This window comes from Macrobrachium nipponense, chromosome 34, assembly GCF_015104395.2.
Source record: "Macrobrachium nipponense isolate FS-2020 chromosome 34, ASM1510439v2, whole genome shotgun sequence".
Lineage (NCBI taxonomy): Eukaryota > Metazoa > Arthropoda > Malacostraca > Decapoda > Palaemonidae > Macrobrachium > Macrobrachium nipponense.
The window spans coordinates 47,519,253-47,534,931 of NC_061095.1; the positions used below are offsets into that span (position 1 = coordinate 47,519,253).

The 15,679-nt window shown below is 38.9% G+C and overlaps 1 protein-coding gene across 1 annotated transcript; it reads right to left on the reverse strand.

Annotated features, from left to right (window-relative positions):
- Window positions 1-8,003: 8,003 nt before the first annotated feature.
- On the reverse strand, window positions 8,004-14,511 carry LOC135207708 (uncharacterized). Its single transcript, XM_064239542.1, has 8 exons — window positions 14,371-14,511; window positions 13,074-13,201; window positions 12,597-12,734; window positions 11,635-11,695; window positions 11,154-11,290; window positions 10,428-10,536; window positions 9,519-9,627; window positions 8,004-8,638 (listed from the first exon to the last, which is right to left on the reverse strand). Exons 1-8 carry the CDS (start codon window positions 14,429-14,431, stop codon window positions 8,434-8,436), a joined length of 948 nt encoding a protein of 315 aa, XP_064095612.1. The 5' UTR covers window positions 14,432-14,511; the 3' UTR covers window positions 8,004-8,433.
- Window positions 14,512-15,679: the final 1,168 nt, after the last annotated feature.

Consider the following 15,679-nt stretch of genomic DNA (forward strand, 5'->3'; position numbering starts at 1 on the left):
TACGCATCCATGTTTGTTTTAAAATTAATGAAATGCTTGTAGGTGTGAGGAGACACACACCCACACACACACACACACACACACACACACACACACACAAACGGGGCGAGACTGGTCTGAGAATTTGCTCAGGAACTGAACACATTTTTAACTGTCTGCTTATCCATCTTATCCATCAGTAGCAGAGTATTTTAAACATAGTAGGGGAGAATTTTAATTTTATTTCTATTACTGGTAAGTACTGGTAAGTACTGGTAACTACTGCATTACATCTCTCTCTGAGAAGTGTGCTTTACTTGCAGCAGGTCTGGTTTCTTATGAAACTTGAAAGTTATAGTTATGTGCAGTGTTGCAAATCCCAATTTCTGTGAGACGTGTAAGTGAGCATCAGAATTTCTGGAAATTGGTGATTACGATACCAGTTGACAAGTCTGCGTAGTATGTTATCATTATGGCACCTGATATAGTAAAACTGTTTGATTTATTGGGGACCTTGTATACAAGGTCCCTAAACAATGGGGAAATTCATTGAGAGCCTTAAATCCCTTAATAGAGAAAATATGGCTCACCTTATCATTGGTTACTTGAGGGACCCACGAGAAAAGTTATTCAGTGTGAAGTTTGTATGTGGAGATAAAAACAGGCTTTTAACCAGTTAGTCTTGAATGGTTACGGATGAGATATATTCCAAGTTTACCATAATATCTGTCTGGAAGTCTCACAGGTAATTAGATGAAGAAGAGACAATGGACATGTGACTCGAAGGATTCTTCTTCTTATTTGTGTGACGTGAGGTTTTCAGCATTTATTGGAAACCAATCAAAGCTAAAAAACAAAGCTGAAGTGGGAGGTAATCTCTGATGAGTGCTAAGCCAAACACCATCAACTATACCTCTGCTAGTAGGATAAAAGAGGCAGCAGTAAAATTGATTGTTTACGTGCAAAATGGGCGCCATGTTTAGTACCAACCCCTTGGGAATGAGCGAAAAACATAAACTAAAAACAGAAAATATCATGAACATAAACATAAATGTAAAAAGCGTAAACAATAGGCAGTAAATATTCATGTCAGTGATTGGATGAATCAAAGCCGCGGAAGTAGTCATCGGTTTTAGCCCCAACCCACAATTTGAAGGTCGAGTTCTGTCCAGGAAACCAGTGTTCAAGTATTCTGTTCTATACAAAAGCTACGACTACCGGGAACCAGAGAGTGGCTGTTAATAACTCACAGGAATGTATGGTCGATTTTGCCAGTTCAATCTATTAGTCCATGAGCGAAGCTTGAGCTCATTATTATTATTATTATTATTATTATTATTATTATTATTATTATTATTATTATTATTATTATTATTATTTAGAAGATGAAACCTCTTCGTATGGAACAAGCCCGCAGGAGCTATAAACTTGAAATACAAACTCCCAAAGCAGATGGGGTGCATTCGAAAGAAGTAAGAGGAGATAAAGAGAAATACAGAAAGAGATCTGTCATTAAAAAAGTACAAATAAGTTTACAAATTAATAAATAGGATAAAATGTAAGTGAATTGTTAAAATACAGGTAGAATTGTTTTAGGGCAATTATGTGTTACATCTGCTTGAACCTTTGAGGTTCCAAGTGCACGACTTCCTCAGGGAGACTGCTCCTCTACAGACCAGTTGTTTGAGGAGTAAAGAATCTCAGGAAATAAGAAGTTCGACAGCAAGGCACATTCACTGCATATTGGTGCTGCAGTTCAGCAAATCTGGTTGCTCTTGGCAGGAAAAGGGGTTCAGGGATCAACTGTGACTGTGAAAGACCTCTATTGAAGTGTTAATGAGAATAAGAGGTCAGTCGTGGATCTCTGGACTCTGCAGACTAAAACTGTCTGGTTGAAACTACGACACAAACCCAAGTCAGAGCAGAGAATTGGACAGGCGTTTTGTAGTGAAATGAATTATTTCTGATTTTTATCATGATTATTAGGAATTGTTCAGTTATAAAATAAAAAAAACTTACATAATAGTCTTCCTTTTCCAAACAGTACAGTGTTAATTTTGCAATGTTGGTCGAAGCTCAGGAATATCCCAAATTGTATGTTGTTTTGGCAAGGCTTTTTTTTTGAGGAAATTTGATATATTACCATAAACCAGTGTATTTTGTTCTGTTATTCCAAATATCTGTTAAAGTTTCATTTTGGAATTCAATGAAAAGCCAATGCTGTGAGCGTTTAGAGCCCAAAATACAGCATTTCCAATGCCAATTTTGATATTTTTTATAATATACCCTCAAGGTCAATATTTGTATTCAGTATAAATATGAGATTTAATATAATTACTTAGATAAGCTACTACTAGCAACCGAGTCTTCATCAAAATATGGCTAAATCTGATACATCTGTTAAATCGTGGGAAAAAAATTGGTTTAGTTTCAACGATTTTGAAAAATCAAATTCTGGCAACTCTCCCAAGGATAAAGCAAATATTTTCACAGGTGGAGACAAGTGACACTTCCTGCTTGGTGGTCCATGGAATCGGCTACCATCGTTTTGGCAAATAGTCAGTCTGACTCTAGACTCTTGAGTCTAGACTCTAGAGTCTAGAGACCTTATATTGTGAATTGGTATTTGCTTTTTGGTGATAGCTTCGAGATTTTTAATTTAAAAGTAAGTTTTTTTCGGTAGATCTATATTATATTCTGCGGCGGCCTAGACCAGTGTTGTCCAAACATTTTCGCCTATTGTACCCTTTATTACCTTCCCCTACTGTTACTCCCCCCCAAACCCCCATCGCCCACCAGGGCTGACCAAACTCGGTTTTATTTAGGGTAATCATGCAAATAGTATATTAATTATGAAAAGACTGCATTATTGGAGTGTTGGTAAATAAATTCAAAATTATTCCACAAGTAAAAATGATGATTTAATAACAAAATGATTGAAAATTACTTACACAACTTAATGTGAGATGTGAGGCTGATGTTCACTGATGGGATGTTTCTGTTGTGTGTGTGTGTGTGTGTGTGTGTTCCTTGTTTATTCACGTACCCTCCTGATCTATGGGGGTACGTGGACCACAGTTTGGACAACACTGCCCTAGACTATGGCAGTTGCGGTTTTTCTATGCAGTTTTACCTCCTGAACATGAATTTTAAGTAATATTTATTCGGATGACTGTAATTAACCCCCAGGGGCTCGAGCTAAACACGGGGAAATACAGTTGATGCCCCAATTCCTGGTGGCTTTCGTATTAGCGGGGACGAACGACGTGGAATGCTTATATAGAAATACCTTTTTTTCTTTGGTGTTTTGAAAATGTTAACATGAAACTGGATGGAAACTTCAGAGCCATTTTATGTTAAGGTCCCAAGGCCTAGGTAGGCTAGGACCCTCCCTAAGCATGCTCTAGAGCATACTCTAGCTTATACTGTTGCAGTAGGTAAAGTATTTGCAGCAAGGGAGCTAAGCAATGGTAATTTGAAATTCATATCATGGTGTATTTGATAAGTGTTCACTGCTACCCATTTCTATGTAAATGGGTAATCTAGGTAATAACTCCGCATTGAGTATTTCTTTGGAAATTACAGTTTCCAATAGTATTTGGGTTGCTTATTAAGAATGTATAGTTATACTGTATTTTGGGGGTCGACTGTAACCCTTAGGGGCTAGTACTAAAATTGCAAAATACATTTGATGCCCCAATCCCTAGTGACTGTTGTATTTGCGGGAACGTTTCTTGCAGTCCGTGCAGAGATATTGCCTGGAATTACCGGTAAATTACAAAAATAGGTTTACATTTATTGCACCTGCATTGTGGCCACAAGGTTCACTATCAAGATCTCTGCTGCCACTCCAGTACTCATGTCCTTCGAAATGGTTAGGGTGTCGGTAGCTTAAGGTGGTTAATATGGGATTGAAGTTATACAATGCACATAGGAAAATGCTGTATGGAAACTTACCTAAAACATTAAGAAAAAGTTAGTCATGAGTATATTAATAATCATAATTTGTTCACTAGTAGGCCAAGGCAGTTGAGAATATAGCCTAAGTTTGCAGAGTTCAGAGATCCACGACTGACCTCTTATTCTCATTAACACTTCAATAGAGGTCTTTCACAGTCACAGTTGATCCCTGAACCCCTTTTCCTGCCAAGAGCAACCAGATTTGCTGAACAGCAGCACCAATATGCAGTGAACGTGCCTTGCTGTCGAACTTCTCATTTCCTGAGGTTCTTTATTCCTCAGACAACTGGTCTGTAGAGGAGCAGTCTCCCTGAGGAAGTCGTGCACTTGGAACCTCAAAGGTTCAAGCAGATGTAACACATTATTGCCCTAAAACAATTTTACCTGTATTTTAACAATTCACTTACATTTTATCCTATTTATTAATTTGTAAATTTTTTTGTACTTTTTTAATGACTGAGATCTCTTTCTGTATTTCTCTTTATCTCCTCTTACTTCTTTCGAAATGCACCCCATCTGCTTTGGGAGTTTGTATTTCAAGTCAATGGCTCCTGTGGGCTTGTTCCATATGAAGAGGTTTCATCTTCAAAATAATAACAATAACAATAACAATAACAATAACAATAATCTTGCAGGAGCAAGATTAGTAGCAGAATTGATGGGGACACGAACACCAACACCACCAGCACAACCAACCCAACAGAAACCAAAACAGCAACCGCCTTGGAAAAGGCGCCTGGAAAACCATATCTTGGTGATGAGATCTGACTTGAGTAAACTGAAAGAGATGGCAGAAAAAAGGCTAAGAAGCAAGAAAACAAGGGAGGAACTGAATGAGAAATACAAAGTACAGGAGAGGGGACTAAAAAACACAATAGAAGATGTAAAACAGAGGCTTAAGGCCAAAGCACATAAGATCCAACGATACATGAATAGGAATAAGGGATACCAACAGAACAAACTTCGGAACCAACCAGAAAACACTATACAGCAAACTAAGAGGGGAAGACAACCACCAAGAAATTCCTGAACCTGAACCAAGTAAGTGACTCTGGGAAAACATTTGGATCAATCCGGTATCACACAACAAACATGCAACATGGCTCCAGGAAGTCAAGGCAGAAGAAACAGGGAGAATAAAACAAAGATTCACTGACATCACGACAGACATAGTCAGACACCAACTAAAGAAAATGCCCAACATATATGGGGCAGAGGAAAACACCATCAGCTTCCTCAAAAATATAATGGGCAACAAGCTCTGGAATAAGACTAGCAGAGATTAACATCAGGAGAGGGATCTTCCAGGGCTACTCACTGTCCCACTACTCTTCGTAGTAGCCATGATTCCCATGACAAAAGTACTGCAGAAGATGGATGCTGGGTACCAACTCAAGAAAAGAGGCAACAGAATTAACCATCTGATGTTCATGCACGACATCAAGCTGTATGGTAAGAGCATCAAGGAAATAGATACCCTAATCCAGACTGTAAGGATTGTGTCTGGGGACATCAGGATGGAGTTTGGAATAGAAAAATGTGCCTTAGTCAACATACAAAAGGGCAAAGTAACAAGGACTGAAGGGATAAAGCTACCAGATGGGAGCAACATCAAACACATAGATGAGACAGGATACAAATACTTGGGAATAATGGAACGAGGGGATATAAAACGCCAAGAGATGAAGGACACGATCAGGAGAGAATATATGCAGAGACTCAAGGCGATACTCAAGCCAAAACTCAACGCCGGAAGTATGATAAAAGCCATAAACACATGGCCAGTGCCAGTAATCAGATACAGTGCAGGAATAGTGGAATGGAAGAAGGCAGAACTCCGCAACATAGACTAGAAAACTAGGAAACATATGACAATACACAAAGCACTACACCCAAGAGCAAACAAGGACAGACTATACATAACACGAAAGGAAGGAGGGAGGGGACTGCTAAGCATAGAGGACTGCGTCAACATCGAGAACAGAGCACTGGGGCAATATATGAAGACCAGTGAAGACGAGTGGCTCAAGAGTGCATGAGAAGAAGGACTAGTAAAAGTAGACGAAGACCCAGAAATATACAGAGACAGGAGAAAGACAAGCAGAACAGAGGAATGGCATAACAAACCAATGCACAGACAATACATGAGAGACTAAAGAACTAGCCAGCGATGACACGTGGCAATGGCTACTGAGGGGAGAGCTCAAGAAGGAAACTGAAGGAATGACAGCGGCACAAGATCAGGCCCTAAGAACCAGATATGTCCAAAGAACGATAGATGGAAATAACATCTCTCCCATATGTAGGAATTGCAATACAAAAAATGAAACCATAAACCACATAGCAAGCGAATGTCCGGCACTTGCACAGAACCAGTACAAAAAGAGGCATGATTCAGTAGCAAAAGCCCTCCACTGGAGCCTGTGTAAGAAACACCAGCTAATAAGTGGTACGAACACCAACCTGAAGGAGTGATAGAAAACGATCAGGCAAAGATCCTCTGGGACTATGGTATCAGAACAGATAGGGTGATACGTGCAAATGGACCAGACGTGACGTTGATTGACAAAATCAAGAAGAAAGTATCACTCACTGATGTTGCAATACCATGGGACACCAGAGTTGAAGAGAAAGAAAGGGAAAAAATGGATAAGTATCAAGACCTGATAATAGAAATAAGAAGGATATAGGATATGCCAGTGGAAATTGTACCCATAATCATAGGAACACTAGGCACGATCCCAAGATCTCCGAAAAGGAATCTGGAAAAACTAGAGGCTGAAGTAGCTCCAGGAAACGGCGCACATAGTAAGAAAAGTGATGGACTCCTAAGGAGGCAGGATGAAACCTGGAACCCCACACTATAAATACCACCCAGTGGAATTAGAGGACTGTGATAAAGCAAAAAAAGAAAAATAATAATAATGAGCTCATGCGTCGCTCATGGACCAATAGATTTAACTGGCAAAAACGACCAAACATTCCTGTGATTTATAGCTCTACTTGTAGAGTTATCAGCAGCCACTATCGGGTTTCCGGTAGTCGTAGCTTGTGCACAGTCTAGAATACTTGAACACTGGTTTCCTGGACAGCACTCACCCTTAAAATTGTGGGCTGGGCCAAAACCTAATGACTACTTCCGCGACTTTGATTCATCCAATCACTAACATGAATATTTACTGCCTATTGTTTGTTTTTTTTATTTATGTTTATGTCTTGTTTGTATTTATGATATTTACTGTCTTTAGTTTATGTTTTTTCGCTCATTCCAAAACATGGCGCCCATTTTGCACGTAAACAATCAATTTTACTGCTGCCTCTTTTAGCCAACTAGTAGAGGAATAGTTGATGGTGTTTTCGCTTAGCACTCATCAGAGATTACCTCCCACTTCAGCTTTGTTTTTTAGCTTTGATTGGTTTCCAATAGATGCTGAAAACTTCACGTCCCACAAATAAGAAGAAGAATTGTTCAAGTCACTTGTCCATTGTCTCTTCTTCATCTAATTACCTGTGAGACTTCCAGACAGATATTGTGGTAAACTTGGAATATATCTCATCCGTAACCTTTCAAGACTAACTGGTTAAACACCTGTTTTTATCTCCACATACAAACTTCACACTGAATATCTCTTCTCGTAGGTTTTCCAAGGAAAATGGGTCCCTCAAGTAACCAATGACAAGGTGAGCCACATTTTCTCTTTTAAGGGATTTAAGACTATCAATGAATTTCCTCTTATTGGGTTCGCGTAATATTTTTCGGGTAATAATACAAGGTCCCCAATAAATCAAAGTTTTACTATATCAGGTGCCATAATGATAGCATACTGCACAGACTTGTCAACTGGTATCTTACTCACCAATTTCCAGAAATTCTGATGCTCACTTACACGTCTCACAGAAATTGGGATTTGCAACACTGCACATAACTATAACTTTCAAGTTTCATAAGAAACCAGACCTGCTGCAACTAAAGCACACTTCTAAGAGAGAGATGTAATGCAGTAGTTACCAGTACTTGCCAGTAATAGAAATAAAATAAAAATTCTCCACTACAATGTTTAACATACTCTACTACTGACAAATGGCCAAGATGGATAAGCAGACAGTTAAAAATGTGGTCAGTTCCTGAGCAAATTCTCAGACCAGTCTCGCCCCGTTTGTGTGTGAGCGTGTGTGGGTGTGTGTCTCCTCACACCTACAAGCATGTCATTAATTTTAAAACAAACATGGATGCATATGAATTTATTTAACTTTTACATAGTATTACAAAAGATATACTACGCCTATTCATTCTACAACACTCCAATTGCTTGTATTGCCAATGCCTCCTAGTTCAGTATACAAGATTCAGTCAATAATAACGCAAGTGATCTATTTTTATGGAACTATTGAGCCAGGTGACATTCACCTAACTCTTACACAATCTACCAAAGGTCCCTTTTCCTCGCAATACCCTGCTTGCTACCCCACTCTCTAAAGGCGCCTCCACCCTATTCACTCCACTTTCTCACCCTTATAGACGCAAAGTGGGCTCTTCTTCTCCATGCAGTCACTATCTAACATGTGAAAGTAGTGTTCGAAGGAGAGGCTGAGACACTGTTCTGTGACACCAACAGCTTTTGGAGCTTGCTCATACTCGTAGCAAACCTGGTCCGACCTGGATGCCGTCACATTGCGGTTGACGCATACGGAGCTGTACCTGTGGCAGGCCATGGGAGAGACAGGTTAGATGCTGGAAACTGAATGAGTGTCTTATGACCCTCAGCAGTCCAAAGGCCACCAGGTACTGAAGCAGAGAGAGAGAACAATGAAGGCAGAAGAATGTGAACAAAAGATTAGGAGAAAACTTGGAGAGTGTCAATGAGATTCAAAGTTACGATGTATGAATGGATTGTTCAGCCAGCTTTCCTCTATGGGAGTGAAGTATGGAAGGTGAATGCAAATAAAATAAATAAGAAATGAAAAATTATAATTGAAAAGGTGAGGAAAGTGGAGACATGCAGCATAGAAAATGTAAAAGGACTGGAATAGGCAATAAAAGATGGATCAAAAAGTTTTTAGATGGTTTGGTCATGTATAGAGAATGGAGGACCACACTCTGGAAAAAAGAATGTGTGTGATGAGGCTAATGTTGTGCAAGTTTTCTGCTTGACGCTTCGTCTATATTTCTGCAGTTCAGGTGTGGATGTGGCAGTGGTCGCATTCTTTCCCAGTTCTTCATCTGCTCCTTCGCAGATTTACTTCTGAACTAAACACTCCTTTTGTCAAAGTATCCTCGTCGTCCGTACCTTCCATGTGGCCGAACCACGTGAAAATGCTCTGACCAATCCTATCACATACACATACTGAGCATTTGTGCAAAGCATAAACAGGATGGTAATTAACAGAGATTTCATGACAAAAGTTACAAGCTTTGAAACGCACCAGCTACCAGACGATGGGGACAGACAAGTCCTTGAAAGCTTGTAACTATTGTGAATAAAATCTCTGTTAGTCACTATCCTACTTGAATGAGGTCCTGTTGTTCTCTCAGTATACAAGCATATATATATATATAAACCACAGAATGACTGACTTGCCTTGTGGCCCAGAATGGTGATCCTTTGTGAATGGGGGCGCCGTCTTTCCAAGTCCAGCCCTGCTCCTCGTTCTCCATCGTACCACCAATCCAGAAATCAGAAGTGATCTCTGTGAGAATATGAGGTCAGATGTTATTAATGTGTTATCATTATCAAATTCCACAAAGATGCTTTTTATATTATTCAGTTGCTCTTTTGAGGAAACTATCTACGAATGTATATCTACCAGTCCCGTCACCTTCCCTACCCTGTGACAGTTCACAGCAGTTGGCAGCTGGTCCAGTTCTTAGTGGAATGTGGAACAGCCTCCCAGAGGATGTCGTGCAAATGGAGCTTCAGAAGTTCAGTCGAAGATAAAATGCTTTGCTTCCTTAATATCAATACTATTCTCCTTGCATTTCAATACATTTTTATCTATTATTTAATTCACTAATTTATTTCTTTTTTTCTTTTTTAATAAGTGAGATCCTTTCTTTCTGTATTTCCCTTTGTCTCCTCTTACTTCTTCCTAATGAACACCATATTCTTTGGAAGCTTGAATTTCAAGTCAGTGGCCCCTTTGGTGGGCTTGTTCCATATGAGCAGGGTTCACCTTCTGAATAATAATAATATAATAATAATAATTTAAAGGAAGTTACAGAAGATGATAGGAAATGCATGAAGAGATCGCTTATTAGAAAAGAGAAAAGAGATAAGTTAGTAAAATAATATATAAATAAATAAAAATACAAACAAATTATTAAAATACAAGGTGAATTGTTTAACGGTAGTAATGCCTTGCATCTTCGCTTGATTTTTCGCGGTTCTAATTGCAAAAGGTCTTCGGGAAGAAAATTTCACGGTCCAGAGGTGTGAGGAATAAGAGACCAATGAGTTTATTTAAATTTACGAAAAACATTAAAAACTAACCATACTGCTGAAGGTGTTGGACGACCTTTGCGTAGTGAACTATGTCAGGTAAGGTGATCAATTCGCCTTTGATCATGGTACAGAATTCTCGTGACTCAGACCAGCTTATCTGAGGAGTATATAAGAGGATTTTGGAGGTGGAATATATTCTCTCTCTCTCTCTCTCTCTCTCTCTCTCCATTGTCACGTAAATATGTTTAATTCCTGCGATTAAGAAAATTTGATTTCAGAATTTAATGTCAAAATCGTGATTTCCTATTTAAAATATCATCATCAAAATCTTTCAGAAAAATCTTTTTTCTCAAAACTTTTATTTAAAAAAAAAAATCCTCATAAATAACCTTCTAGAATATATTTTTTCGTCTCGAATAATATCTCTTCATACTATCCTTTCCAGATATATTTCTCTTCAGAAATGTTTTCACTGTTAATCTAAATTTCATGGAGATTTTCAACGCTCAAAAATATTCTTTAGGAATAAAAAGATATGACCCTTTGCAAAAAAAAAAAAAAAAAAAAAAAAAAACTTAAAAAAGTCATTCCACAATTATTCTACATTAGATATTTATTCTCCCAAATAACTTGAAAAAATATTCCCACAAAAAAATAATACATTAAAAAATGCCCTGGAAAAAAACCGAAAGTACATACCTCTCCAAAGGTCATTTTTCCTCCCTCTATTCCTCCTCAACAAATTCCCCTCCACCCTTTTCCCTCCCTACTTACCTTGCCCAGGTAGAACAAGGAGAGACACTGCTCTCCCAACTTGGTGTACATCTGGGGACAGCCATCGTGACTGAGTGTGTTGGGGATCAGTTCCCTGAACTTGTCTGCCAGAAGCTCAGATCTGTTCAGGCTGCTTTCTGCCGGGGTGAGAAAGAGAGAGTTGCTCCTTATTATCATCCACAGAGAGAGAGGAGAGAGAGAGAGAGAGAGAGAGAGGAGAGAGAGAGAGAGAGAGAGAGGGAGGTATTCTTATCATCCATAGAGAGAGAGAGAGGGGTGGGAATATTCTTATCATCCATAGAGAAAGATAGAGAGAGAGAAAGGATATTCTTATCATCCATAGAGAGAGAGAGAGAGAGAGAGCTTCTAATCATCGAGAGAGAGAGAGAGAGAGAGAGAGAGAGAGAGAGAGAGAGAGAGAGAGAGAGATAATCGAATTACATCTGTCATTCAACTCGAGTCAAATTCTAACTGTCCTCACCTGAGACAGGATCTGGCGCGACAAAGTTGCTCAACTCACTCAGGATTCCTCCTCTAAGCATCTGAAAGAAGAGATAATGTTGGCAATGAAAATCAACTCTGATACACACACACAACACACACACACACACACACACACACTGCGCCACTCACCACAACCATGCCATCACTCTCCATCCCGTCCGTCCCACATATAAAGAGCACCTCAGACCTCTACGATCTCCTCTTTCAGTTCATCCATCCAATACGTTCCGTCTCCTCCTTCCTTCAGCTTTGTCTCTCTCACTATACAAACTTTTCAGCAGTCCTCCATTTCCTACATGTGCACGGATCCCCCACCCCAGACATCTGCATCATGTCTTTACAGCATAGCTACATTTCCCACCATTTGTATTGTTCGAAATCAAGCTATTTCTTAACTGAGCTTAAGACTAAGCCATTTCGAAACAGTTACGAATGAATGTCGAAATGAAGCCATTTAGAATATAGTCAGTAAGAGTCAAATTCAAGCCACCTGATTAAACTGAAGTCAAGAATATGCCATTAGAAAACGCTATCTAACATCGCCAATTACAGCCAAAATAGAGCTATTTGACCTCGTCAATTACAGTCACAATAAGGCTATCTACAACATCAATTACAGCCAAAATAAAGCTTTTTAACATCATCAGTTAGAGCCAAAATGAAGTTATTTAAAATCGTCAATTACAGACAAAATGAAGTTATTTAATATCGTCAATTACAGCCAAAATAAAGCTATTTAACATCATCAATTACATTCGAATAGAAGCTATTTAATATCGTCAATTACAGTCAAAATGAAACTATTTAAAATTGTCAATTACAGCCAAAATGAAGCTCTTTAACATCGTCAATTACAGCCAAGATGAATCCACTTGATAAACCCAACTGAAAAGGTCAGTTTAAACATTTTCCTCAGAGGAACTGAGTGACATAGCTCACCTCGCAGACACGTCTGTCGATGCCTCCTTTGCAAGGGGGGGCGTCCATCAGGCAATAGCTCATGATAGGGACGCAGCTGGTCGCCCCGTTCCTCGTGCAGGACGTCTGGCCCCTGGTACAGTTGTAGCTCTTCCAGGCCTGTTTCAAGAGAAGGATATCAATTATCGATAAACATTTCCACGAGCAGCTGTACATCACGCTCCGGAACTCTCTTGCTTTGTCCTGTACTTGAAACTCTTCGAGGATATGAGAGACCTTGTCATTCCTCCTATAATGTTGATGAACACAAAAAAGAATCATCAGTTAATGTACCTAAACAACTTTCTGTAAGGTTCCCATTCCTCATTGTTGGAATCTTATTCCTACTTCTGTTTTCTGCAGCTTACAATCTTCCATTATATATATATATATATAATATATATATATATATATATATATAGATATATATATTATTATATATATAAATGAATACATCACATAGCACAAATCCGCGTCTTCGTCGGAGTTGTCCTGGCAATCGTCATCGTTGTCGCAGATGTAATGATACCTCACGCATCTGTCTCCGTTGGAGCAGGCGATCTGGTCACTGTCGCATTCCGATGAAGCTGCAGCCGTGATACGGGAGAAGCCAAGATGAATAAAGCAAGAACTGGAGGGGTCAATGCAGATTTGAGAAAGTCTCTTGCCCTTACATGATGTAACGGAAGCTTTTCAAGGTTGAAAATGGAGAAAAGGTAAAAATCAAAGTGATCACAAATAACATGGTCAAACTGACTGGCTGGCCCAGGTAAGTAAGGAATTTTTCGATGAAGGAAAGGTTCCTGCGCAGATAGATTGGTAAGTATAAGAAATAAAGGGGCATAATATTACTTAGTAAAATGATGGGGGGTGTATTGAATGGGGAGCGCATCCCCCCCATACCATCAAATCAATACAACTGTCAATTCATGATTACTGAAACCTCAAAGGTTGAAAAACGACCCTTAAGATCAAGCGCTTTAAGAGAAGTCTCTTTGCCTCCCAGCTGTAAGACTTTCTGCCTTTTATTTCTTTTGCTTGACCCTTCAACCTCTTCTCACTTAGAGCCCAAAGTCTATCATTTCAGCGGTTTATTTCTAAAATGATTAAAAACTGTGTATCAAAATACTTCTGTATTTTTCCTATGTGTAAAATCATTCATTGTCAGGAAATACTACACTCCAGGTTTAGACTTTCCATGACTGAGACTAATTACGACTGGAGATCCTATGAAACATTCTATACGACTGGAGATCCTATGAAACATTCTATACAACTGGAGATCCTATGAAACATTCTATACGACTGGAGATCCTATGAAACTTTCTATGCGACTAGAGATCATATGGAACAATCTACAATAGAATACACAATTTAGGCAAAGGCTAAACGCTGGAACCTATGAGGTCAGTCAGTACTGAAACGAAAACTGAAGTGTAGCAGGATGAAAACATCGCAGTTGCACTATGAGACAATTGTAAGAGAGGATGGAAGGTCTGGTGGAAGACACAGAATATGAATGGAGGTACAGTAAAAGGAATGAAAGGTAATACAGCTAGGGGCTGAAGGATCACACCCTACGAAGTCCTTAAAGTTAGAAAAACGTCATACATTTGTAAATAATGAGCCAAAGACAGCAGGTTTCGTCAAAAAATTGAATAAAACATATATCTTGGGCCACAGTTTAAATCTTCCAAAAATCCAGTGGAAATACATCTTCAACTTTTACGGATATCTGACGGACAAACAGAATTACCTGAGGCACAGAAGCAGACAAAAAGGAGAAGGCGCAAGATGCTCGTCTTGAGGGAAGTCATCCTCGAGTGTTGATAGATGGCTCCTGAGAGGAGATGCTGAACTATGTAGGTTGCTTGTCGTGCTGACTGCAGTAAGGGACTGCAGGCCAGAATGATATGGTCCGATTGCATGTCGTCCTTTTATATACATTTTTTAGTTGGGATGGGGGGGGGTTCCCCTTGACCCGGCCCTCCTACCAGTCAGGGCCCCAAGAGACCCACTTCATTTCTCTCCTGCCTTCGTCTCTCTCTCTCTCTCTCTCCCATTAAGTAATAATGTATGAAAAATAGTAATCAAAATCTGTTTCTCTCTCTCTCTCTCTCTCTCATTAAGTAATAATGTATGAAAAATAGTAATCAAAATCTCTCTCTCTCTCTCTCTCTCTCTCTCTCTCTCCTCTCTCTCTCTCATTAGTAATAATATATGGAAAAATACTAATCAAATCTGTTTTTCAATTCTCTCTCTCTCTCTCTCATCTCATCTCTCTCTCTCTCTCTTCATTACGTAATCAATTGTATGAAAAATGTATCAATCTGTCTCTCTCTGTCTCTCTCTCTCTCTTCTCTCATCGTCTCTCATCCCATTAAGTATAATGTATGAAAAATAGTAATCAAAATCTCTCTCTCTCTCTCTCTCTCTCTCTCTCTCTCTCTCTCTCATTAGTAATAATATATGGAAAATACTAATCAAAATCTGTCTTCTCTCTCTCTCTCTCTCTCTCTCTCTCTCTCTCTCATTAAGTAATAATGTATGAAAAATAGTAATCAAAATCTGTCTCTCTCTGTCTCTCTCTCTCTCTCTCTCTCTCTCTCTCTCTCTCTCTACATTAGTAATAATGTATATAGTAATCAAAATATCTCTCTCTCTCTCTGTCTCTCTCCTCTCTCTCTCTCTCATTAGTAATAATATGAAAAATACTAATCAAAATCTGTCCTTCTCCTCTCTCTCTCTATCTCTCTCTCTCTCTCTCTCTCTCTACTCTCTCTCTCTCTCACTAAGTATAAGTATGAAAAAATAGATCATCAAATCTCTCTCTCTCTCTCTCTCTCTCTCTCTCTCTCTCTCTCTCTCTCTCTCATTAGTAATAATATATGGAAAATACTAATCAAAATCTGTTTTCTTTTCTCTCTCTCTCTCTCTCTCTCTCTCTCTCTCTCTCCAAGAACAGTCACGAAATCAGTGGAATTACGAAGATTCATAATACTTAGAAAATACTGATTCCTTTTTTACCTCAGAAATAATTACATGTCGTCATAATTGTATGTATG

What these genes read in the sequence shown, in the direction of transcription:
- LOC135207708 (XM_064239542.1), bottom strand. Translation starts at nt 14,431, where the DNA reads ATGACTTCCCTCAAGACGAGCATCTTGCGCCTTCTCCTTTTTGTCTGC. An exon ending in TGTCTGCTTCTGTGCCTCAG is followed by an intron (nt 13,202 to 14,370) that starts GTAATTCTGTTT and finishes TCACGGCTGCAG; the next exon opens with CTTCATCGGAATGCGACAGT. An exon ending in CGCGCCAGATCCTGTCTCAG is followed by an intron (nt 11,291 to 11,634) that starts GTGAGGACAGTT and finishes TCACCCCGGCAG; the next exon opens with AAAGCAGCCTGAACAGATCT.